Source organism: Gadus macrocephalus, chromosome 19, assembly GCF_031168955.1.
Source record: "Gadus macrocephalus chromosome 19, ASM3116895v1".
NCBI lineage: Eukaryota > Metazoa > Chordata > Actinopteri > Gadiformes > Gadidae > Gadus > Gadus macrocephalus.
The window spans coordinates 8,418,817-8,445,857 of NC_082400.1; the positions used below are offsets into that span (position 1 = coordinate 8,418,817).

Here is a 27,041-nt window from a genome sequence, read left to right on the forward strand (position 1 = left end):
CTTTTATGGTTTTGACTGCACAATACCTCACTTCCTCGGCAGGCAGGCAGCTGCCATTTCTGTGCCGATTGAAAGGAGGGAGACAAGAGAGGTATCAGCTGCTGAGCGGCTCAAGACAGACAAGAAGCCCGTGGGTGGATATCTCGACGGTGGCCTCAGCTGGGTGCGAGGAAGCAAGGAAGCAAGGAAGCAGCAGCGGCTTGATGGCTGCTAACGGGCTGGACCAGGACCTGGCCAGCAAGAGGCTCCACTCAAGGTAGATAGCTGTTCGTTCACTGATTTGTTTCCATGTTCGTACCTGCCCTTTGTATGTTGGTCCACAAAGAGATAAAAGGAAAAAGAAGAGCAAAGAAAGAGAGAAGCTAACGTGACACCCGGCTAAGTCCCTTAGAAGTAGCTAAGAAGAGAGAAATGTTTGAGCTGCCTCTCGCTACATTATACATCTTATGAGCTCAGATGTGCAGCCATGCACGTTCTTAGTTCCGTTAGATCTCAGCCCTTGCCCTTTGGCTGACTGACAGCTCTTCCCCTTTTTCCGGAACCACTGGTCTGCGGTTGAACTGCAATCGCGTAGTGTACTTGAACCGCCGACCGACGGGTCTACCAGTAGGGAGCCACGTAGATGGTGTGGGGTGTATGAGAGAAATATAGGAGTGTCAAGAGAGCTGGAAAAGTGGCCCACACACACACTGCGGACACACACTGGAAAGAGTCCTGGGTACACATGGCCCACACACACACTGCGGACACACACTGGAAAGAGTCCTGGGTACACATGGCCCGGGTTTAGATGAGCCCAGCACAGCGTCCAGTCCAGCACCTCCACACAGGAATCATTAACCACATCCACGCAGTCACCTATGACGTGTTAGGCCTACCCTTTCTCCTCTGTTGTGGGGGTAGACTTTGTGCTATTTTATGAAACAAAATAGTACCGATTTGAACAAAACTATTTTTTATGCACTGATTTCTAATGTCGTTGACTTTGTCTACTTTATGTAAAAAGTCGTTAGTGGTGTGAATGTGGTCAAGTGAGGTGTGTGTGTGTGTTTATATATAGATGATGTATAGCTTATACTTTTGTTGTATGCCGAAAACCGTGATGACATCACCCCATATGTCCCAGTGGCCTGACACAGAGGGCCCGTTCAGCATGTCAATGACAACGCTGTCACTTGACATTCACTGCCCCTCCAAGGTTGCCCCAGAGAGAGAGGGACACACACACACACACAACACACACACACACACACACACACACACACACACAACATAGTTTGTTTACATCATAAGGTCTAGCCCACAGAGTGGTACAGCATCACCACCACTTTACATAACACAGGTTTGAAGTACATTCCTGACCTTTGTAGGATGAGGTCTGCATGTGTGTGTGTATATAAGTCTTGTGTCTTTCATCTTCAAAACCTATAGTGTATAGTGCCTTTATCATGCTACTTCATTTTGTTGTACTATGCAATGATATCTTGAATATATCTTTTAAGTACTTCCTTTCAGATATTTACATTGCAGCTATTAGCTACTTATAATTAGAATTTAAGAATAGTGACAACTTTGGAATGACTAAAATTATGTAATGTAATGCAATAGAATAGAATAATTGCATGTACAATGTGGGCGGGCAAGAGAGAGAACATAAAAAAGAACATTCTTAAAGAATATCTTTTTGGTTTCCCTGACGACTTGCCTTGGCAGTCTGTAATTATGTCTGGATTAGTACTCAGAGCACAGAGTTTCCCAGCGAAGCCACAACTCCACCAACAGCAGCACGATGCTGGAGAAAACTAAATCAGCCTCGGAAGAATAGAATACAAAATGAAGGAAGTTTGATTTGACCCCCCCCCCCCCCCCCCCCCCCCCACACACACACCACACACACACACAGACACACACCCTCTCCTCCAAACCATCTGGAGAGAGAGAACCACCTCCTAAAAAGGGGATGTATTGGTGGAAAACTGGAGTGAATAAACTGAAGGTCTGAGTAAAACTTATCTCCATGCCAAGCGGTCCACAATGGTTCAGATCATCTAATACAATCTGTGTGCCAATGAAATACCTGCAGGATATCTGAGCATGAGGTGAATTCAATTATCTGCCTTGGATTTTATACAAGACCCTGTTGTGAAGACGATCATCTTCATGTTACTTTTACCATCTGAAAAGCTCATTTATTTTATTGTTGCATATTTCAGAACGTTATTAATTATCTCAGTGATAGATTTTGATGTGTCACGTACTGTAGGAAAAATTGTACTCCACTGATGATGGGTTTGTGTCAAGAATAACGCGTGACTAAAAGTCCATGGTAAGCTTAGCTATGTTCACACTAAACTGTTTTTCCGTTCCAAGGACACAAATGATTGCTTATGGCAAAGTTCAGCTTACGAACAAACCTCATTTTTTAAACCTCTCTTCAACTTCTTTCGAAATAAGCGCTGTCCATTATGAGTTGCGTTGCCGTAGTTACAACACACGGAGACCAGTCTTTTCTGAAGACCACAGGCTGACTATTATGGGATGAATGTACCCCAAACAGACCAATTAGAGTGGGAATCAGAGGAGAGAATAGCAGACCGCGCCACTCTGAGGCATTCTTGAGTTGACCACAAAGACGGCAACAATGGAAATCTATATATCTTAACTGTCCGCTATGGTTTTCCTTGAATTCTCAAAATGTTCATGTTTTTATAGTTCTGACCAGTTATCTATTCTATTCACATTTTTTATGTTAGGCCTTGTGATGATGATGATGAGGCCTCAACATTCCTAAATCATAAAATGTGGCTGCTCTTTTTGTCATTTAAGTTAAATATAGTTTGTTTAATATTTACAAATTGCATATTCAGAACGTAAATTTTTCATGTTATGAGAATATTTGATTCATCTTAACTTTCTTTGAGCATGATGCTATTTCCTGTTGATCATACATCTAAATAGGTCTATATTTAATCTGTGTAACAATGCTACCGGTCGACCTAGTTTCTAATTATGACTTTACAGACATTCAGCAGTGCTACTTACTTGTACCTAACCTGATGTGTAACAAAACCATTATCTTACTACTTACCAGTGAGAAAATAGCATGGCATGTTTCCATCAGGTTTGATTTCCATATTCAATTTGACAACTTTGTCATGCGATGGATGATTTGCAACTTGGTTTACATCCCCAAGGTAATGCTAATAAGAGTAATGACAATGTATTTACCTTTTTAAATATGGTGCTAAAAAATGCGCTCATTTTACTATTCCGTCGTGCGACTCTCCACCTTGGAGTCATTCTTGGTTTTCCTTCTGTTATTACCTCAGTCGACCCCTATTCCTCTTTGTGTATTCAGGCCACTGTCAACATGGCCTGGCCTTTTCTGTTGTTGTGAAGAGGCCAATCAGCCATTCTTTCAGCATTCATGGGTAGTCATTAATTCAATTATTAACCTTATGTAACCTCTGAAGTGTGTGTGATACTCTTATACAATAGTAGTCAAAAAACAATGGATTTTATCATTGTATGACTTTACCAGCAATCTGATTGAAAGCACTTTAGTTCATATTTCTGCTTCATTTTATTGCAGTCACTGTTGAGACATGATATAGTACATTATAACCTGCATGTTATTCTACTTGTTAGGGGGTTTGATTCCCCGCCAAAAGGTTCTGGCATCAAATCCCAGTTACCCCAGTATACCTGGAGGCAATATCAGCTGTGTCTACCTGTAGACGTCCTTGAGCAAGAAGCCTATCCCCTTACCTGCTCCCTCACTGCAAGGGAACCGCTAGCTGTCGGCTAAATCTGAAGTCTGAATACTAAAAAACGATCCACCTGATTTGGGTCATTCCCTTCTCCTCTACCCAGAGCTGACACTATTTTCCTCCTAGAAATTTTGGGACGGCACTTCACAACACTGTGCTCCTGATGGATACAGACCGACAGTATCTTAAGACACAGGCCCGAGGCGCTGGAGGAAAAGGATTTGAGTCTACTAGGCTTGCATTCTGTGGCCCTTTTTTGGTGGGTTCAGCCTGATATATGATGGGACATAATGGGAATGGGGAGGCTAGACAGCTCCCTCACAGGTCTATTGCCATTTATAAAAAAATGATCTATGAAGCCTATACAAAGTCTAACTCTCACAACTTTTCCTTTATTTGTGTACATTCTTTTTTCGAAGTGTATACTATATGAACGTTTCATATCGTACAGCGTTTTGCTTGTTGGGTCTGGTTTCTTATCAAATACTTTTTCATCGTTTTTGAGGCTGTAGGCCTATTTCCCCCTGCAGTTCTTTTCTTCTTGGCAGGAATGCAAAGAAGTCTTAATCCGCTGGCATCTTTGAATAGCATTTGGCAAGTCTCATCATGAAGTTTTGCATGGGCATGGACTTTGTTTTTTCCATGCATATGTGGAAGACATTCAAAATAAACAAAGATGCCAGGTGCTGACCTTTTCCCAGCACTCTCCCCAACTGCATGTGCTAGTATCATTCGATGTCCATCTTTTAAGTCTCATAAATTATTCAAATTTTGTTGTTTTTCTTCATAATCAGTTTAATTAACAACACTTTAGTTTTATCCCTGACTCGATTGGCTCATGATTCTTTTTCTGTTGAATGTTTGTCTGTAGATCCTCATCCATTTAGGCATTGTATGTCTGTTGTAGCGAAACTATTTCAAAGATTACTACAAGATATTGTGGCCACATTATCTTGAGGTTGTCCTATCGAGTGTTGACTTAATCATTATGCTTCGATGATATGGTCAATTGTATATTTTTTTAATACTGAGTCAGACATTGCCATTGAATGGAAAAAATAGCGATGGTACTTTTGGATGTGCTGGTAGCATTTGGAGTTGGATTGAAGATATCTTATTTCAGCTGCTGAACAAGCTATGTGTGCGTGCGTGTGCGTCTCACGTGTGTGCGTGCGTGCGTCAGGTTGAAGGAGATGGTGAAGTTGCGACACAAAGATGCAGGGAACAGTGTGTCCCAATCTCAGTTGTTTTTACACAAGAGCTTACCTTCCAGTGAAGGGTCCTTTACTGGAATCGGATGGCGCCTGTATTCTTTTCATGTATTGTCGTCTTAAGTGTTCTCCACAAAGATGTGTCATAAAAACACAGACCTCATTCAAATTAGATTTTGTTTTGACCACACTTGGTTGTTTGTATTGTTTGCTTCTATTCTATTTTACATGAGCAGATGGCAGTCCCTAGAATGGGGAACTCTTGTCTGCAAGACATTTAAGCCTTCTCAGCTCTCTGAACTCATAAGACTATAATTCTTATACCAATGGCCATGCATTGTCTGGATCCCAGAAATCGACCATCAACATTAACGTGTGTTTACCTTGACATCCGCGCGTGACGGGTCACTTCCTTATTACCAAGTGCCTGTTCCAGCCTGTCCCTAATGACCTGATCATGCGTCTGCAATCCAGTCCGCCGCTGTCAGCACATAGCTGGATTAGTCTTGCCTACTGCATTGTGTTCTCTTCATCCAAGAAGGTACTACAGGTCAGTGGATTAGGGATTTGCCAAATCTCTCTCTCTCTGTATCTCGGTCTCTCTCACTCACTTCATTTCCTCACTAGCTACGTCTCCCTGGCCACTCTCTGTCATGTAATGTGATATAGAGTGGTGGGGTTAATCTTGCTGTGATTTGGAATGTATACGTTGGGACACTTCTTCCTTTGGACTTGTTGCGCTGTTTTTCCGGACCGTTGAGGGCTGTGGCTGAGGATGTGGAAATGTTACAGATCTCTGCAGGTTGTGGAGGACCTGAGAACCAGATGCAGTGTTTGGCCTTTAGCGGTATTTCACATGAACAGTTTTCGATTGGACCGTCTCCAGGTTTTGTCTGCTAAGAGACTGCTCTTCTAATAACTCTCTCTTTGACATTTTGATGGATTGAAAAGAATCGGACACATTTTTTCCAGTGTTCTTTTCATTTAGTAGTCCACCAAATATTTCCCTTTTTCTCTTATTCGTTTTCATAGTTTATTTAAATTTTTCCTTCTACCCCTTACTCCTGTCTAGTTTTTGTTTTGAGATTATAATCTGTTTAGGTATTCAGGGTTGTGTTTAGCCACTAGACTGATGGGGTCTTTTCATCCAGTGAAAACTGGGAGAACCATCAGTTTAAATCACTGTAGCATACTTTTGGTCAACGCATGCTTGGCTGCCGCATAGCTGCTATTTTAATAATTTGGCCTGTGAACAATCTATTCAGTTTTTTTATTCTTTGTTTTTTCTGACCGATTGAAAACAAAGACATTTTCTTTACCTCTTGGCTGAGTCGGTCTTACTCTGTGTACCTCTGGTAGAGGGGACAATTTGCAAACGACACTCAAACGAAAACTATGTCCAGTGACCTTTGCCCCCTGCCCCCCATGGCTTTGGAGGCTTGCCCCCTGAGCGGGGCAGAGAGAGCGGTGTGTCGGCTGGTCCACCAAGGGCCCCGGCCCCAGGCGGCCCTGAAGCCTGTACGCATTGAGCTGCAGACCTATGTGGCGAGAACCCGGAAAAAGCGGAAGATCAGGTACTGACGGGCGATGGTAGTCCAAAGAGAAAGTGAAAGTAACAGTTACTGGAGAGCCCCGTGGCGTGCACCGTGGGCAGGAAGCCGCCCTCGCCTCCACCCACCCCTCCCTCCCTCCCGACCCCCTTTATGCGCTACACCTCTGCATCTAACTGGAAGGTCCACCATAGGCTTCGGTTATTGTACCTCTTACTTATTGTTCTGCGTCTGTGATCTCAGCGTAGTCCGCCCGGTATGGCCGAAGTCACTAATTCGGTGACGTCTGGTAATCTGTACAATGTGAAGATGACATGTTGTGCAAATGAACCTATGTGGCAACTGCAAATATCAACTAATCATAAATGAACTGAACGGTGACGAAGAGACCCATGGAATAAATACTGCGCCTATTAGGCGACACACACACACACACACAGACACACAGACACACACACAGAGAGAGAGAGACAGAGCGCCCCTCCATCCTCCGCTCTGTATTGATTCCTGGGGATGGGCAGTCTGCTGTTGCTAGCGGGGAGGAACACATGGTAGCAACAGCCTCTTTTGCATGCCCCCGTGTCGGCCTGGCTGGCCCTGGCGGTTGCCGTGGTAACAAAGGCATTCGAGGTGTGGGTGGACGAGCACGCGGGGCTCTGTTCTCTGTTCGATGGTCTCCGTCTCGTACGCTTCTGGCATTCATGCGCTTCATTTACATTTCCTTTCCCTCCCCCCCTCGCCCTCGAATCACATTGGTAAATGCGTCTCCATGCGTTCCTCAAACGTCATGATATCGGCTTATGGAATGCCCCCCGCTCAAGGAAGATGGAGCGATTGATTGCATTCTGCGGGAAAGGTCATCAGTACATCTGGCAGACAAAGCTGCCATGGTAATGCTTCCCTTCTCAATTACGAAGGATCAGTGTATGATGTATGTACTCACAAATACGTTTACCAGTACTCCGAGGGTCAGTAAATCTTGTTTTCCATCCAGTACTATTTATTTTGGCACTAACTAACGCGTGCCATTCACTAGCAGGCAGGGTGGTGGCATCTTGCTCATGGAGGCCTACCGGTTAGGCCGCGGCCATTGGGGGCATTGAACCCAGAAAGCCTTTTGTTCAGAAAATCAAACTCTCCACCCTAATCAACATGACATCCACAACAAGGGTTTTAATCGTCTCCTCCCACTCCTTCCCCTCTCCCAGGATGGAGGCGTCCTGCCTGGAGCTGGCGCTGGAGGGGGAGAGGCTGTGCAAGGCGGGGGACTTCAAGGGCGGGACAGCCTTCTTCGAGGCGGCCGTGCAGGTGGGCACGGAGGACCTGAAGACCCTCAGCGCCATCTACAGCCAGCTGGGCAACGCCTACTTCTACCTGAAGGAGTACGGGAAGGCCCTGGAGTACCACAAGCACGACCTCACCCTGGCCAGGTGAGTGATGTTGTGCTGCCCTGTGTTTAAGAACGGGAGTCTGTTCTGCTGGCCTGTGTTTTAGAACGGGAGTCTGTTCTGCTGCTCCTCCTGTGTTTTAGAACGGGAGTCTGTTCTGCTGGCCTGTGTTTTAGAACGGGAGTCTGTTCTGCTGCTCCTCCTGTGTTTTAGAACGGGAGTCTGTTCTGCTGGCCTGTGTTTTAGAACCAGAGTCTGTTCTGCTGGCCTGTGATTTAGAACGGGGGTCTGTTCTGGTGCTCCTGTGTTTTAGAACCTTATACCCGGATGTATAAGGGCTAGATCATATGTCCTACCTGTTGGTACAGTCCACTGAGTCGGCTGATGGGTTGATCTAACATGTAATCCGGCTTTGAGAGGTGATGTCCTTGTAGGGTCGATTTGGAAAAGCCTTGCAATGGCTGACTAACTTCACACCTGGTGTTGAAACAGCGGGCCTGTTAAAATGTCAAATCATCTTTAAAATGCACTTAACATATTGTGTTTTGTTTTTTACCTTATTTTCCTTTTTGGTTGATTTTTGTTTTAAATGCTTGTCTTTGATTTTGTTTCATTGATTGTCCTTTTAAATGCCTATAAAAGATAGATTGGGAGTGCATGTCGGGGGCAGAAAAGCCACCCATTGCCCTGGTTCAAGGGAGTATAAATAAACCTGCCTCACCGTGTAAGTTTTAATGCATAACGGCTGTGTGACAGCAGTACAGCTTTATGGCTAACAAGAACCTATGCATTCAAATGGCCTTTTATTTGCCGCCATCCAACTCAGTCATCCCTCGCCGTGTCCTGATAACCCTCGCGTCGCCTCACCGGTTCCTTGTTTTACCTTTGGCGTGCTTTACATAATTACCCTCCGTGGTGAACGACACCGCCTGCGGTGCGGAGTGCGGTTGGCGGCCAGGCTGGGAAGCGATTAGAAGCAGCAGGAAGGCTGTGCCATGTTGCATTACAGCACCAGCATGATCTTCCGCACCCTCCCGCCGTTCCGCCGAGGAGAGACGTCTGTCAACTAAACATATGCTAACCTAACCAGTGTAGAGCACCATGTCAATCGTGCACGTTATCAGCCGTTGAGCAATGTTAGCCACTCGGTTGCACTAGCTTGGGGTAGCGCCACGGCTATGAGCATTGCTTATTAACTGCAAACACGAGCCACACGGGGATGGTAACTGTGATTTAGCAGGGGCTGTTTTCCAAAGCAACTCAACGCAGTGATTTCAGGTACAGGTCATAAAAGAGCAGGTAATGGGTTTGGGGGTTCGAACCCTGAACCTTTTTTGGGCTGGAACCCAAAGCACTAAAGGGTGCTGCACGCCACATCAACACTCGCACTGTTCACATCAACATGAAGTACAAGGTTATTAAAGTTTATGTCTGCAGCAGCAATTGGCTTGTCCTCAGGGACCAGTTTGAGCCAGTTTATCGGCCCAACAGGTTTTGAGTAGGAAGGAGAACACGAGCAGGAGAGGCTGGTTGTTGGTATGTGACTGAGATACGACATAGTGACGCCTGGGGTCGGTACTCCATCATGCGGTGCAGTCCGGGATTTGATTTAAATTAAAATCATAGATGACAGTCCAGAAGGCCTTCGATTAAAACCTTCCTTAGCACTTTCTTCCAAAAATGATTTCCGAAATGTTTCGCAATCATTTGATTGTGAAACATTTTGAACCGTTCAAGAGTACAGAGTATTTTGAACCGTTCAAGAGTACAGTACAATAAATTGGTTTTGGGGTGGGTTCTTCCTTTTTTTTACCTTGTGTTCTCCTTCCAGGACGATAGGGGACAGGATAGGGGAGGGGAAAGCCAGCGGTAACCTTGGCAACACGTTGAAAGTGTTGGGGCGCTTCGACGAGGCGGCCGTGTGCTGCCAGAGACACCTGGACATCTCCCAGGAGCAAGGGGACAAGGTAGACCTGCAAACACACGCATTACATGACACTACGTTGATCCTCACATACAACAGTAGGATGCATACCTACCGACTTGTTGTTTTGGACGCACATTCTCATGTTGGAGTACACAAACTGTAAGCATTTCCACTGACTCGTATGCAAGTGGTTAGCACAGATGAATAAAATGTAGATTTATTTTGACCACATTTAGATATAATAATCTTATATTTTGCTTCCTACAAGTCACCCCACAGTAGGATGACTGTTTATTATAACGATCAGTCACCCCACAGCCAGTGCTGTTAAAAACATTGACCCACGGTTTGGTTCGCTAATGATTGGGCCTTTATTCTGAAAGATCAATACGGTTGAAACAAGTCATCTGCCGTGTCAAGGCGTTGTGCTTCGTAGAAGACAGTTTGTTCCCTCTGAGACACGACCCGGGTGGGCTTCTTTCTCGACCTGCCTCGCAAAAGCACACTGATTCTCAAAGGGGTGACTCATGCTCTGTACGGTTGGAAACATCGATCTCACTCTCGTCTGTCCGTGACTTTGCCTCAGGACATCTATTTCATCGAACGGCAGTCCATTGAGGTTAGTTTAGTTACTGCTACATGACGTGATGTAGCAGTAACTAACCCTAACCCTAAGGTTATAAAAAGTATACCCTGATAACCCTGTACGTATTCCTATTAGGGTAAGCTTTTCCTTCCTTCGCCCACCTAACTTCCCATCCAATGTGTAGTTGTAATGCCTGAGTGTTGGGTTTTCAATTAAAAGGACTTGAGTACTGATTTAGCAGTGATGCTGCCGAGTGCCTGACTCCCACACAAAATGAAATGTAGTGCATTCTGAAGAACATGCATTAACGCCTGACCTGGCTGAGAACCACCAAAGCATTGCGCTAAAATGTGCGTAACTAAAAAAAAGAAAAAAACCGATGCTGCACGACCACATGATATAAATACTATAAATAACTGGAATGAGTGCCGAGTGGAGTAGCTATAGGAGCTCGCCCACACGGCCTCAGACCTACTCCTGTGTGTCTGCAGGTGGGCGAGGCCAGGGCTCTGTACAACATCGGCAATGTGTTCCACGCCAAGGGCAAGCAGCAGCTGTGGGGCTGCACCCTGGAGCCGGGAGAGCTGCCCCCCGAGGTCCACGACACCCTGCAGAAGGCCACCGGCTTCTACGAGTAAGGACGAGCCCTCAAACGGCTGCTGTCAGGGGGGAAGGCGATGGTAGAGGGGTGGTACGTGGTACTGCTATGGATTGGACCGGGTCCTAACCTTGACCTGACTGCACTCTGGTTGGAACGTGTAGGATAGCGTAGGATAAGGACAGCAATATATCCCAGCTCTCTAAATAAAGACATTTTCCACCAGGAGTTTAAGAAAGGGACATGTTGGGCGGGGACTAGCTCAAACAGGCAAGTCTGTTTTTTCCTTGTAAATGCAGTGTTACAGTGGTCTTTAACAATGTGGGCTCCAACACCCCACCACACAACATGCATAGTTTTGACTCAACCAACAAGCGCCTTAACATCAGTGTTTCAAAGAAATGTAGTGTAGTTCACTCATGGCTATGAACCATGACGTCGATTTTTCCTAGCTGTACTTTGAAACCTTTTTTTCAATTAATGTATTCCTCCTGCGATCCCATCTGCATATCAGAAGATCCAAAGTACGGTGTTGACCACAGGGCTCGGGCACACTGTTCCAGGGAACCGAAACACACGCACACGTGAAAGTTTTGTCGCCACCAGGAACCACGCGCAGTCTGTGTCTAGTTCCCCTGTGGATGTGTCTATTGAAACGCGGGAGGGGGGGGGGACACTCGCTTTATCAGGGCTGTTGGGGACGATTATAGCCCACTCGTTACTGAGCCTTGGGCAATTAACAGCACAAGGTTAAGCGGTCAATAACGACCCACAAGAGTGTTTCACTGGCACGTACTAGGAAATAAATAGCGGTTATCTGAAGTGCTCGGGGGAATTAGGAGTGTGCACACAAACGGATTCATCGGAGTGGTGTGACGACGGTAAACGTTTTTGACGACCCCTTATCAGTGTGTTTTATTGCCATGGGATTCTATGATAGCTGTTTAAACACTGATACTGTGCTTGACATACAGCTTTTTAGTAGGTTGTTATGCTTTTTCATACACATTACATGTTAAGGGAAACAGCTATGCAATATGCTGGCATCTGCATTTTCAACTTTAATTAACGGTTTACAATAAGGGTACCTAATTAACCATTAATTAGTTAATGCAATATTAAGCATTGGCTAACAGTCAGTTAACAATTAATTATTGGTCTAGTAATCATTTACTAATGGTCTTCATGTATTCACGGTATTCATTTATACATTACTTAATAGGTTTAAGGTTAACCCTAACCCACTACCCTTCACGCATTCATTGTTTTTAGTGAATCGTTCATTAATGTACCATTATTGCAACGGGTGCATTATTAACTATTTAGTCAATGAGCAGATACTTTAATCCAAAGTGACCCTAACCCTATTTCAGATGCAGATCGTTTAGGAGAACGAAGGGGTTCAGCACCTTGCTCCATGGACTGAAGGCTGTGTACATCAAACCTGATCCTAACTGCCATGCAGCCTCCTAACCCCCCCCCCCCCCTCATGTGATGTGGTGTTCTCCTCACCAGGAAGAACCTGGGCCTGGTCAAAGAGCTGGGCGACCGCGCCGCCCAGGGAAGGGCCTATGGTAACCTTGGCAACACGCATTACCTGCTCGGGAACTTCGTGGAAGCCATCAAGTTCCATCGACAGGTGAGACGTGCTCCTCCTATAAGCTTTTGTCCTGTATCACAGTGATACGTGTGTGTGTATACAACACAGCACGATACAATGCAGTAGGAGCACTATACAATACTGGCGTGTTCGACTAGCGATTCATAAATTAAATAAATGTATTATTCATAAATAATTTGCATTTCATTTTAATTATGCCCCTTGATTATAGTCCTGAGTCCTTTGGTGTTGCTGAAAATGTTTTGTCCTTTTTTACAGAGGCTGTCCATTGCCAAAGAATTTGGTGACAAAGCAGCAGAGCGCAGAGCCTACAGTAACCTTGGCAACGCTCTCATATTCTTGGGCCAGTTCAACACTGCCACGGAGTACTATAGGTAAGGGGAGACAGAGGGAGCACTCTGCCCTCCAGTGGTGGAGTTGTAAAATGCATGTTGAAAATTCGACTTTTCTTTTCTTTGTCTTTTATTTTTAAGTAACTTCACCACATTTTTTTTCAAATGGTATGGATTTGTCTTTCACTCCATTTTTTTTAAATTAATTTTGATAAAATTAGTTGATACTTAACAATCACAGACTGGAATTGTTTGTGTCACAGTAGAAATGTACAGGACAGTAATATAAATAACTAAATATATGTATAAAAAAAGCTAAAGAGAAAATACATAACAGCACAAATGTATTTGCATTAAACAAACGCTCGCACGTCTTCCTAATCAATGCGTCTGTTGCGCGGACGTGTCCAGGAAAACCCTGCAGCTGTCCCGGCAGCTGCGGGACCAGGTGATGGAGGCGCAGGCCTGCTACAGCCTGGGCAACACCTTCACCCTGCTGCAGCAGTACGAGAGGGCCATCGACTACCACCTCAAGCACCTGCTCATCGCCCAGGAGCTCACGGACCGGTGAGGGCTCACCGCCACCCGGGAGCAATAAGACCCCTTTACAGGGGCTGTCGCAGGCAGATGCAGATCTGATGTTTGTTCTGTCTTTAGGGTGTCCTGGTCGTTTTCACGTTTAGACACAGCAGCCTAGGACAAAAATAGTTGTTTTCCTGCATGAAAGTGCAGTAAAACCTCTAAATATCAGTCATTAATATTAGCCATTTTCAAATCTACTGATATCTACAGATACCACATTTTTTTTTTTATCACTGGTCAATCAATAGCGTATCCCTGCTGTTTAGCCGTTTAACACCCTGCGTACTCCCCGCTGGTTGAGAGTCACCGTGAGCTAACGCCGTGTCGCTGTGCTCAGGGTGGGCGAGGGTCGAGCCTGCTGGAGCCTGGGGAACGCCTACGTGTCTTTAGCCAATCACAGACAAGCTCTCCACTATGCCAGGAGGCACCTGGACATATCCAAAGAGGTGAGCGCGTCTCAGAACACCATTCCCTTTGATGGAACGGCAACCTGTGTACTGTGCTTTATTGTCGTTGTCTCACCTACCTGTAAATCGCATGGATCTGAAAAGAACATGCAGTTTAGTGGATTCCTCCCCATGAAAATCCACCACCCCATCTCTTCGCTCCCCAGCCCCAAAATCACAGTTTGCTGTCAATAGACTGTTCCACTACTACTTGGGGATCTAGAGGTCCTACTATGTTATAGCAGAACCTCTGATCCAGCAGTCCTACTGTGTTATAGCAGAACCTCTGATCCAGCAGTCCTACTGTGTTATAGCAGAACTTCAGATCCAGCAGTCCTACTGTGTTATAGCAGAACTTCAGATCCAGCAGTCCTACTGTGTTATAGCAGAACTTCTGATCCAGCAGTCCTACTGTGTTATAGCAGAACCTCTGATCCAGACCTGGATCAGAAAGGGATTTTGGAAGTGTATTTCCACAGTGATCGGTCTACTACACCGTGTTGATCTGAAACCTTTAAGGACACCTTTTCTCCATTTACAAAGTATTTTTGTTCGCCAATTATACACTAGCAGACCTCCATACGAAGCAAAATAAAGGGAAACTCTCCATTCATCAAGATTTGAGCTTGACTGCCGGAAGACGGTCTTCACTTAAGTATGCAGGCTTCACTTATATAACAAATGCACTCTAACCAAACTACTTGCACACACATTGAAGTCCTCAAACACTTATTCTTTAACCTGCACATCTGAGTTCTTGTGCCTGTTTGTCTACCAAATATCGGCGTGTTGTATACCGTGGTCTACTCTGCAACATCGACTCCTGGAACATTGACCTCAGTGCTCTCCGTTGGTCCCATTTGGAAAAATTATATAAACGCTCCTACTTCTCCACAAATATTCAGTGGAAACTGAGTTAATGTTTCCGACCGCAATGTTTTCACGTCACATCTATGTAGCAGTACGCTCTTATATAAGAAGATAGCTGAGTGTGTTGTTTAATTTGGTTTTTGTATCACATAAACATATTGCTTCTGTCTCTATCTAGAGCTGTTTTTGTTTACACACGCACACGCACGAGCACGCACGCACGCACGCACACGCACACGCACACACGGTTAGAGATGTACATGGATGGTCATTGTGTATGTGTTTCTCGGTGGTCATCCCTCAGATCGGGGACAGGAACGGGGAGCTGACTGCCAGGATGAACGTGGAGCAGCTGATGGAGGTGCTGGGGGTGACCGAGACTGACCTTTCACCCTGCAGCTCAGAGTTCGAGATCCAGGGTATGATGTCATCAAGCTGTCATTTTATTACATTATACATATGTTGTAAATGTGTTTGAGGCACATAGTTTGGGCGTTACACTTAGCCAGCAGTACTAATTCTAGGAAATGTACCCTCAACATGCATACAACATACAACTCTGGGAAATATTGTGTCTTTAGTCAAATACAGTCATACAGTCAAACTTCAAACTAGTAATGTGTGTGCAAGTAGTTTGGTTAGAGTGCATTAAGCATTTGTTATAAGTGAAGCCTGCATATATAAGTGAAGACTGTCTTACGGCAGTCAAGCTCAAATCTTGATGAATAGGGAGTTTCCCTTTATTTTGCTGGGAAATATTGTGTCTTTAGTCAAATACAGTCATACTGATGCAACCAAAATGATTCATGTTGAAAATGACCTAATAGTTGATCATTTTATCGACAGATAATTTTCAAAACTGTTCACTACGTTTGTAACAAAATATGATATCCCTGATATTTAAAAGTATTTTAAGCATTTCTGGTCCAAGAAGAAGTATATTGGCTGATCTGTGGGGTCATGACATTTCAAGTCCTTCCCTCAACGTCTTTTGTTTAACATGAACTCAGATCACATGGGCATAAACATCCCCATGTTCATCATGCAGTGGTCATAAAGTTGCAACCCAGATCGTAAAATCCATTGGACAGGCTAAACCAATATGTTACTATTCATTAACCTTCTAAACCTTAGCTCAGGAGGAGCTTAACATGCTAACCGGCGCTAACAACGCTAATCGGATTGGCTTTCCAATCTCCCAGTTGAAAAAGCGATGGAGTCCAGCGGTAACAAAGTGAAACGTATTGATCATGAGTTATAATGCAGTGTTTTCAACATCTATCCAGAAGTTACTGGGTTTGATTCCCGATGTCCACAGCATTACCCGTAGGTTTCCTGTCCTGTTCTTTCTGTGGTGACAACCTCTTTTCAATCTATCTATTGAACGCAAATCCCTTCATTGACGGGATTGCCCAGATTACGAGGGTCCGACTCTGACGTCTCCGTCAAAAAAAAAGAAGCCTCCTTGTTTACATTTTCATTTCGTGTGTAGAAAAATAAGTCTGGAAGCCAGAGACAGACAGCAAAACACAAACAAGTAGAACATCAACACACACAAGCCTGCAGGATGTTATTTGTTTACGGAGAATTCCTATCCGATTATAGAATATGTTGGCAACGTTTAGCGGAATGCCAAGCTGGTGGAATTGGGTTGAGTTCGGTGGGAAAGACTTGGAAACACATTGAAATGTATGATGTTTTCCTCGATTGCTGTGGAATACCATGTCACAGACACGGTGTGTCTTCCACCGTGCAAGGCCAATGCACCACTATAATAATAATTCATTAATTTTCTATAGCGCTTTTCAGTGACCCAAAGACGCTTACAAAATAAAACACGAAGAGGGAGATGACAATCAGGGGGGAGAAGCGGAAGACCGCACAACAGAGAACAGAAGCAAGGTGGAGTCCGATAGTAGATAGGGATAGGGATAAGGGTGGTTATGGGTAGGGGAGGTCATAGGCTTGGGAAAAGAGGTACATTTTTAAACGGGATTTGAATATGGGAGAGTCAGGGAGAGTCGCGGACAGGTTGGGGGAGAGAGTTCCAGAGTCGGGGGGCTGTTCGTGAGAAGGCTCCGTCACCAAAGGTTTTGAGTTTGGATCGTCGGACAGTCAGAGTGAGAGTGGAGGAGGATCTGAGGGTTCGGGAGGGGCAATGGGGGATGAGGAGGTCAGACAGGTAGGGCGGGGCAAGGTGGTGGAGAGCTTTGAAGGTCAGGAGGAGGATTATGGACTATCCACACCGTTAGCTTTTTCCTCCTCAAAGTCACCTTCATCGGTTTTGGGGTGGAGGACCTGTTCTCCAGGACCACCAGGTCACGCCCAGGTCCCGCCTTCATCCCCCCCCCCCCCGCCACACACCTTCAGGCTCAAGAAATGTCCCAAATAATGCTTATTGGTCTTGTTGTCTCTCCTCACGCTAATAAAAGAGTCTCCAGAGCTGAGAAGGAAATAACTTTTTCTTCAAGTTTTACTTGGAACTCATGATCTCTTGCTCTTTTTTTTCTGTTTTAGGGGTTGCTGATAGCGCTCTTATTTTGAAAGACCTATTTTGAATTCCTCACCTTTCTTTGTCGCTCTTATTTTGAAGGCTCAAAACCAATTGTAGGGAAAAAAATTTTTCTTCTAAATTTCTTGTTTTAATGTCTTTTGACAGGGGCGCGCCCCAAGTTCACCAAGCGAAACAGCATGGACAGTGTGGAGTTGTGGAAGTACTCGGATAAGGTGATCATAACCCAAACCCATACAAAGGCTTGTATCACAGTACAATGAAACCCCATTCACACTACCCCTGGCACACTAGCATTCCTGATTGGTGGAATCCTAAATGTGAACCAATCATTTGACTTTGACGGCAGAACGGAGACAGCCAGGACCTAGACAGCATATCCCGGAGATCCAAGAGTCAGCTGTCCCAGCCGGGCCCCAGGACTGGCTATCCCGACAGTCAATCATCAGACGACAGGCCATGGGCCGACTCTCCTGTTGACACCGATGACATCACCGTGCAAGTCCCGCCCCCAGTAAGTAGAAGCAGTATACTCAATCTAAATCCGATTGATCAATTTCTTCCAATTATGAATGATTAAATTGATTCAGTTTGTTATTATTATTATTATTGATCAACTAGGTTATATGTAATAATTCAAATCTTGCATCTGGGAAGAGTAGACGTGTGTGTGTTTGTGTGTGTGTGTGTGTGTGTGTGTGTATTTAATGGCTTGTAAGTAGCCTCTAATTGCAGAAGATTTCAAATTCAATCAGTCTGGCCTCTTCCCTGCGTCGGAGATGCATTAAACCTCTCAGTCCGGGAGCTCCGATACACCGGGCTCCTAATCGAATCAATGAGGGTTGCAACCTGTCAAACAGGGGGCTGTTAATGCGTTTAGCGTGGCCAGTGGAGCAGTGTCCAGGAACCCACCGCCCTACGCACTCCATCAAATGGATATTAAATGCATTGCTGACTGATGAACTTGGTGTAACTACCTGGATTCGTCTGACGCTGCTGCAGACGTTTTCCACTCTCGTCGACCGCACCTTACGCTGGGACACTTTTTCGAGACAACGTTTGAAATGGGTTGAAAAGAAAAGACAATGAGTTCATGAATTGTGGCTCATGATGATGTTGATTCGGCCCAAAAGTTGTCATGTATTGGTTATTTATTTAGCAACTCTTCATATCCTATTCATTAAATGTATCAAATTACATTTTAAATCAAATGTATCGTTTGGATTTAATCAAAACAAACCAAATAACTGACGATCAAAAGAATGACCTTGGACACAAGAGGAAAGTGTCCAAGTGTATCCCAAAGAAAGGGAGACGACTGGAATTCTTGTTTCTATAGCGACGGTGATGTCACTGCAGAGGCCGCCTCCCACATCAACGGTCTCTTCTCACTCACTCAAACAGAAAAATGCTGATCAGACCACGGACCCACTATTGCCATCACACAGTGGATCCTTTGTTCAATCGTTTAGTGACGCCACATGACACGCTATCTCTGGGTTTCTGAAGGAGGTGTCCTGAAATGAGTGCTATCAGGTATTTAGCTCCGGCTGGCAGGGTCGCATGGAACACAGCTTCAGCCAACTTCATCTGTCCCCTCCTCCTCTCTTCTCCACCAACACCAGCTCCTCCCCTTTCTGCCTCCTCTCCACCACCTCCACCTCTTCAGTCCCTCTCAACCACCACCACCACCACCACCTCTGTCCCTCTCCTCTCCTGCTACCTCCCTCTCGTCTCCACCTCCACCACCCCTGTCCCTCTCCTGTCCTCCTCCTCTCCTCTCCACCTCCACCTCCCCTGTCCCTCTCCTCTCCACCTCCACCTCCCCTGTCCCTCTCCTTTCCACCTCCACCTCCCCTGTCCCTCTCCTCTCCACCTCCTCCCCCCCGTCCCAGCCATATCCGTCCCTGTCCTCCCACTGACCAGCTCTCTCTGCTCTACAATGTGACCTTGATAAGAAGACGGACACACACACACACACACACACACACACACACACACACACACACACACACACACACACACACACACACACACACACACACACACACACACACACACACACACACACACACACACACTGCCCCCATAATGAGTTGTTTTCCCACAGTGGGAAAAGCAGAGTACAGCCGGGACAAAGATGGCCTGCAGGAGGGAGAGGGGGGAAGAGAGAGAGGGGGGGAGAGAGAGGGAGAGAGAGACGAGACGGAGGGAGACAGAGACGGAGGGTGGGCGAGACAGAGAGAGAGGGGGCCTTACAGGGTTAGGGAGACGAGAGTAGCACAAGTTAGTGAGACTGGAAGCCCAGCGGTGTGCATGTCAGTGTGGAGATAGCAGCAGGGGACGACGGCTTTGATAGATAGAGATAGCATCGGGAAGAGGAGCCCATCACGGTAAGAAGCTGGGACTCCATTAAAGTAGTGCATTTATTTATCGCGATGAACCTCTAGATTGACTTTTGGGTGCCATAGTTGTCCGTGCCTTTTATTTCGCCCATGGGGTGTCTAATGCACTCTTTGTTGAGTGCAAATGCAATCTTTCCGATCCAGTTCATAAGATTACTGGAATACGACTGCGATATAACAGGGAAAGTTCACGGGGCGAGGGGGAGGGTGAATTTGATAGGACGATAATTGTTTGGGCTGACCTACATTGAACAATCACTATCTGTGTTCTCATATTGTATCATGCGGAAATCAACCATAGCATGCAGTGGCGTCGGGGCTTATGGACTTCATTATTACAATGGAGGTTTTAATGGAGGTAGGCTGGGGGATGGGACAGCCGGACAGGGGATATTATCAGAGAGCTTTTATGAGGAGAACACCATTGGGCCCTTATCGATTGCTGATGCCTTTCATGCCTTTGATTCACTGCTGCGCCGCCATTCCATTACCAGGCCTAGTTTACTTTCAGTCATGCTGCATTTTCAGTGTAGATAATTGATTATGGAGTTATGTTTTGGAATAACCAGTGCATATGTTTTAATTTGTGCAACTACAATTTTATGGAACATACAAAATGTAGCATTTAAGTGTATGTCACAGAGAATTTGAGTTTAATATAACTATTGGAAGAAATGGTTGCATGATGGTATATCCCACAATATATGTTAAAAGAAAGTATCTATCCATGTTTTGTAGACTATAATTGGCTTGTGTTGGCATATTTGTGTTGGGTATTCCTCAATGCTCTACTTGACATCTTCAAAGTTACTGGATACAAATAATGCAAAATAATGAATTGTTTGTTTGCACTCATTCTTGTGGAGGCACTGTGGAGCCCACAGCAAAATATATACAAATATGCAGCTAATATGATGCAATTGTTGAACAAAACACAGGCATGGGAAGAGACATGTGAAAAGGACTGACGACCTCCACCATATTCCTTCATTCAAACACAAACATGTTACCAATCATGTGTTCATGACTTCCAAAACATTCTTAGACCAACCCAAATTTTCAAAATACATGCTCCAAGTTTCTCCATTTGAGAAGAGTTGACCATAGGTCTGTAAGTAGGTAGGATGTCTTAAAGGATTTGTTCTTGTGGGTGCTGCTCACCTTGAATATCCAGGCCAGCCTACAGTTCCTTCCTGGAAGGTAGTCCCACGCGGTGTGTCTGAATTAGATCTCCCTCTTCTGCAACAGGTTGGCAATCTTGGGAAGACTCATTACTTGGGCGACCCCTGTGCCAGTATGTACGACCAAGCCCAAATGGCTGGACAGAAACGCAATACAACAAACCCATCTTAACATCCTTAGGAGAAGCACAACGCAACTCCACAGCTGCTGAGAGACCAACAAACGTGTGTGTGTGTGTGTGTGTGTGTGTGTGTGTGTGTGTGTGTGTGTGTGTGTGTGTGTGTGTGTGTGTGTGTGTGTGTGTGTGTGTGTGTGTGTGTGTGTGTGTGTGTGTGTGTGTGTGTGTGTGTGTGTGTGTGTGTTAGGAAAACCGTTGAATATGAATGTTGTAATTGTAGATGAAAGCAGGCTGGAGAAGCAAAGTGTTGCTGCGTGTCAAGAGGAGTGAACATATTGATTGAATGCAGATGGAGCTAGGTGTCCCCTGGTTCCGGGTTCGATCCCCAATGCCCACCTACTAGAGCACCGACCCCGGATCCCTGCCTGCTCCTTACTGACGTGTGTCAGAAAGAAGTGGCGAGGACAAAATGCTCAATAACAAAATCGTTTTTCGTTTTTGTGCTCGTTACCAGAAGTTGGGTCGAGAGCCCTCTGATGAGGACTGCTTCTTCGACCTGCTCAGCAAGTTCCAGAGCAGCCGCATGGACGACCAGCGCTGCGACCTCGACGAGGCCCCCGACGGCGCGGACGCCGCCGACGCCGTGACGGGTCTGTGTTTCCATGACGACAAGTCCTGCTTACGCCCACTCGACAAATGAGTCCACAACAAGCACACCCCCAACCACTCCTCCTGATATCAGTATGGACCTAGAAGGTTAACCTCGTAGAAGAGCGCTCCACCACGCTGTTTTATTATTCGTGAGCAGGTTGGGGCGAGGCCTTTTGCGTAAGGACGCCTCGGGGTTCGAACCGAGAACCGTTCAGGGATTTAAACATCACTAATCAATTCATTGATAGATATGTATATATATATAGTTCCCAAATGATAATATTTGGTGGACACAAATTGTTGAACGATTCTGAGTTGCCTTAGCCTAATCCCTTGTAACCGTGAATTGCTCAAAGCCCAAAGGACCTTATGGGAAGCTAGTTCTAATAGCTTGATGTTCCCATGTCCCACAGACCCCTCCCAAAACACGTCCCCCCAGACGGAGGAGCTCTTCGACCTGATCGCCAGCACCCAGAGCCGCCGCCTTGACGACCAGCGGGTTAACGTGGGCAACCTGCCGGGTCTCAGAATAACCCATAATAATCTGGGCCACCTTGTCGGCGAGGGGGACCCCCAGGAGCCCAGCGACGACTTCTTCAACATGCTCATCAAGTGCCAGGTGGGTAGAAGGAAGTGACTCCTCCAGTATACAATGTACACAGGGTCAGCCCGCAGCACCCGGCTCTAAAACACACCATGGAGAACTTTCTGGTTTGAGACGTGCGCCACTAAGAGGGATACAGTGATCTAGGTTAATTGCCTGATTTCTGCTGAGAAATCAGGCAATCTTATTACTGATTCTGAGACGTTCCATTCTAGGAGTTTTCTGGGGGCTCGCTTTGTCTGGCCAATCAGCAGTCAGGTGACATTCACCAGCCCTGTGGATGTACTCCCAGAAGGGTAGTAGTAAAGTAAAGTAGTAAAAATGCTGCATTCAGCACTTTCTACAGTTACAGTTTTGGTTGTGAGTACAGTTTTGGTTGTGTGCACGCCGTGGAAATGCCAGCATAAAACATAATATTAAGTGCATAAACCCATGCATGGACATTTATGGGTCCATGAATGTGCGGTAAAAATAGGGGTCCCAATTAGGGGGTTTGTGTCACCCTAGATAAGGCTATCTTGTCATTGAAAATGTTGCCTACTGTGCTTTAATCCCACAGGAACATTGTCTAATGTCAGTGTGTACCGTATTGGATTGGATGGCTGCTTCAGTTTTGTGTTATCATATGTCAGTGTGTTGGATTAGGTTGGTTCTTCAGTGTAGTATTTTTCATTTCTCTGCAGCTTCCCTAATCTAATATCAGTAATACATTTGATTATTTTATATTGCTGCTAAACGATGAATTATGTTTGATAAACGTCATCTAAGGTTTTTTATTTTTCACTGTTTCTTGAGCCTTTAGATTAGATTCTATTTGTACTTTATTAAGTGATTAACAACAATTAAGATATATTATAAAAGGCTAATCTCACATAATGTTTAGTCTTGTTTCAGAGGTACATTATTGATTAGGTGCTTTATTATTTAGTTACTTTATTCATTCACTTGCAACAATTAACATGCATTAAGGCCTACTCTGTAATGTTGGATTCGATTTTGTGCTTTATTAATTATTAGGTAATTTACAATGCTTATTTAATGTCATAATAAGCGTCTAATTTTACTCTGATAGTTCATTTAGGCTCTCTAACCTAATCTAATGTGTTGGATTAGATTTCCGTGATATATGATCAAATGGTTAACTATCATTTTCATCACGTGTTACTCAGAAGGGGAAACACTTACCCCTAGGGGTACCTTGAAGGATTGCAGGGGGTCCTCCAATTAAACACATTTCTTTTCTTGTTATGAGTCGTTTTAATATTTTATGCAAAATTGTAAAATAATTCACCCTTTTACAATTTAATCGAATCAGAATCCCCCCCCTTAAAAAACATGAATCAATCTCATCTCAACACAAATATGGTAAATCTTGGATCTTTAAATAACCAATCAATGACCAAAACAGTAAGCGATGCTCAAGCCAATGTTTTTCACTAAACCACCCTTTTAATGCTCATGATTACATCAAACAACATGCTCACACATCAATTGTTTATATATATTATATTCTTTTTTGTTCCCATCCCGATATGTTTCATACTGTTGAATGGGGTGCTGGGCTGAAAATAATCCCCCTTATACATATATATAACGCACCCCTTGTACATATATAAAACTAGTTCAGGTAACCCCTGCTCCAGCCCTTCTAACCTCCTCCCTCCCCCTCTCCCCCCCCCCGCCCAGTCGGCCCGGATCGACGACCAGCGGTGCTCCCCCCCGGAGGCGGGCCCCCACGCGCCCACGGTGCCCGACGAGGACTTCTTCAGCCTCATCCAGCGGGTGCAGGCCAAGCGCATGGACGAGCAGCGGGTGCACCTGCACGGGGACGACGAGGACTCCCCCGAGCCCTCCGGGGCCGAATCCAGTTAGTCTCCGGACTCTTGAGTGTCGCGCGTCGAGGGCCCGTGGCGCGGTCGTACATGACGACAAACTGAGCGCGAAGTTCGGATCGTGTCAGAGAATCGTGTTGTTTTTTTATTTTAGGTGAAGGGGGGCGGGGCGTGTGAGTGAGTGACAGATCGTAATGTGCAATAGTCGGCTCGGTGTATGAAAGGTGCTGGTGGTGAGATTTTAGAGCTATGATTTGAGTGTTATCCGTCGTAGCCATCCTTCAGCTGTTTGTGAGTGAAACGCTCTGAGGATATCTGTTCCGGTCGGCTGCGCCTGCCCTTCGTAGGGGATCGCTTTGGTTTCCGACCAATCAGGGATTCTCTTCCCTGATTGGCTCAGGCAGTCCGTCTTTCCTGTCGGTTCACATTCGCGGACACGCCGTTATCTCTATGGGTGAAAGATGTAGGGTTCTGCTTCCTCTCTTTACAACTCTCAGATAGTACCTTATAACACCTTATTTAGCACCAGGTGAGACGTTGATTAGCCGAAATCTGTCCACTTGTGACATCACGAGTGGGAGTGTCATTCCGGACATATGATTGGTTGATGACCTCAAGACTACCAGTTGGGACGGTCCACCATGGGGATGACTGGAGTTTAACCTTTTCATCGCAAAAAATAATGTCAATGCATTTTGGGGTGTCTGCAAATATTTAACACATAGGAAAGTGATTATGTGGACAGAGATATTTACCCAGTTTAATGCCTTAATCAGTCTGTTTTTTCCTGGAATCGGATTGTATTCCCGCGTCAAACGTCTTGTGATTCCGTGGCGCATGATAAGCATATAACTTGAAGGAATACTCGTTGAGATTTTTTTTTTTATTCGTGTATGCAGTATTAGGGATAATGAATATCCATGTTTCCACCAACTGCCTCTTAAAATTGGCACATATGTGATAAGTCAGGTTTTTTCTCATTGGCTTTGTTGATAGGATAGAGATAAGAACATAATTTGGCGTTGTCATTTAAAGTAGATTAAACCATCCAAGTAGTTTTATTTAATATATTCTGAAGGTTAACCAGATGTATTTAGCAAAAAAAAAAACGTCAGACTAGGTATTTATTTTATAGATTTGGTGAGATTATTGTATTTTTTTTGCAAATTAAACAAATATAAATGAGCAGATTGAATAGTGGTGCCCTGAACCATAGGGAACAAACGCCAACTATCCGCTCTGTTATATCTGTTCTGTTGCTATTGCGCCACCCTGTGGTTAAAAACCACTATTAATAATAATAATGAATAAAGCTATAGAAATCCAATATAGGCAATGATGGAATTCCCTTTCCATCTATATGTTGGCAGTTTAAGTTGTGATTATGATAATAATAATAATAATAAATATGCGCTTTGGTTTATGTGCTTATTTCGGTGATTGGTTTGGGATTTAGGAGCTGAAAAATTCATGCAGCGTTCTGTTGGGAGAGTCTTTAAAACAAATGGTGCCTAGTGTGTATTTTGGTTAATTTTGTACATTTTGAGCTATCTTTCGACCTTTGTATGACCGCTTTGTTGGCTTAAACATGACAAGGAGAACGCATTTACCATAGTCTGAGAGAAAATGCATTTAATGGCGTACAATGTTGAAATCCTTTACAAGGGCATATTTGCAGTTTTTAAAGGTGGGGTGACGCTGGTTTTTCTGTCTTTTCTTCTTTGGGAGATTTTTCAAATTTAAGTATTTAGGAAAGGTTCTGGTCTTGGGTTGGCCTCAGTGAGCCGTTGAGCATTTTCTGTTCATCTTTCTGTTTGTAATGGGTGAGCATTGTCAAAAGAATTCCACACGTTACACTTCTGCTGGTCACTGCCATGATATTATGTACATGTAAATATTTTGTATTTGTGTTCCCTTTTCAAGGACATAAAAAAAAGGTCCCCATATGCTTTTAATAAAAACATTCAGTTGTTTAATTTGGGGTCTTCCCTTGTGTTGCTTTTCACATGCAAACCCATTTGCATTGCATGCTTACTTGTTCATGCATTTGGAAACCAGTAACTAAGATGGGGAGATGATATCCAATGTGTATCATACTAAAACATAACCTTGCCCACTGTACAGAAAGGCAAGAATGAGGTATTCCAGTGCAATTGCAAAATGTAATATCTTTAGGTATATATATATATATATATATATATATATATATATATGGTAAAGTATTATTTGCCTAAAACGGTCATAGGATATTTAAAGTCTAATCTAATCGCTCTCTGTTTGACAAAAGGAATTGCGACTGTTACAACACGTTTCTGTACTTTACATACCTGATATTATCTCTCTAAATGTTGAAGGTGCTGCAGGACAATGCACTGTGTGCAGGTCAAGGTGCTGAATAGAACTCCCTTCTGACTCATTCAGGTGGCGATATACAGGCTGCATTACTACGGCCTGCTCGGCAAACCGCTTCATTGTTCTGCTGTTCCTCGACGAAGCATAAACACAATAAGTACTGAAATCATGTTGTTCCTGAATCAAACATAATTTCATACATGCACAGATGAAACGCATTCACCAACAGCTTCGATCTTCCAAAGATTCTACGTCGGATGTGCTGTGGTCGTGTAATTCAAGACTGATTCACTGGTAAGCTGAACAGTTGGTATTTAATTGGACAATTAGTCGTGAGAATGCCATAGCCCTCTCTCTCTCAACCCTCCCTCCCTCCCTCCCTCCCTCCCTCCCTCCCTCCCTCCCTCTCTCCCATTCACTGTCTTCTCCTCCTCTTCCACAGAGCCCTTCTCTACCCAGAATGCATTGCGCATGCTGAGCAGGCTTTAGTCCGTGGTGCTGGTG

The 27,041-nt window shown here is 44.7% G+C and overlaps 1 protein-coding gene and 1 long non-coding RNA gene across 3 annotated transcripts in view; both read left to right on the forward strand.

Moving 5' to 3' along the window:
- gpsm1b (G protein signaling modulator 1b) lies at positions 1 to 26,161 on the forward strand. 2 transcript variants are annotated; one of them, XM_060038452.1, is made up of 14 exons: positions 1 to 256; positions 7,740 to 7,961; positions 9,751 to 9,886; positions 10,924 to 11,066; positions 12,546 to 12,669; positions 12,910 to 13,025; positions 13,395 to 13,550; positions 13,903 to 14,011; positions 15,186 to 15,300; positions 17,541 to 17,608; positions 17,743 to 17,907; positions 21,613 to 21,748; positions 22,163 to 22,368; positions 24,040 to 26,161. In XM_060038452.1, exons 1-14 carry the CDS (start codon positions 6 to 8, stop codon positions 24,223 to 24,225), a joined length of 2,133 nt encoding a protein of 710 aa, XP_059894435.1. In that variant the 5' UTR covers positions 1 to 5; the 3' UTR covers positions 24,226 to 26,161. The 2 variants fall into 2 exon arrangements, with proteins under 2 accessions (XP_059894435.1, XP_059894436.1); XM_060038453.1 differs by lacking the exon at positions 1 to 256 and adding an exon at positions 5,609 to 6,555 and having other exon boundaries at positions 24,040 to 25,616.
- LOC132447467 (uncharacterized) overlaps positions 1 to 27,041 on the forward strand; it is a 453,739-nt gene that overhangs the window by 228,619 nt on the left and 198,079 nt on the right. The window lies entirely within an intron of this gene.

Bases quoted from the DNA above. Each gene is read 5' to 3' on its own strand.
- gpsm1b (XM_060038452.1), top strand. From the start codon at position 6: ATGGTTTTGACTGCACAATACCTCACTTCCTCGGCAGGCAGGCAGCTG. The intron at 9,887-10,923 runs GTAGACCTGCAA...GTGTGTCTGCAG, and splicing joins CCCAGGAGCAAGGGGACAAG to GTGGGCGAGGCCAGGGCTCT. The intron at 21,749-22,162 runs GTCTGTGTTTCC...CATGTCCCACAG, and splicing joins CGCCGCCGACGCCGTGACGG to ACCCCTCCCAAAACACGTCC.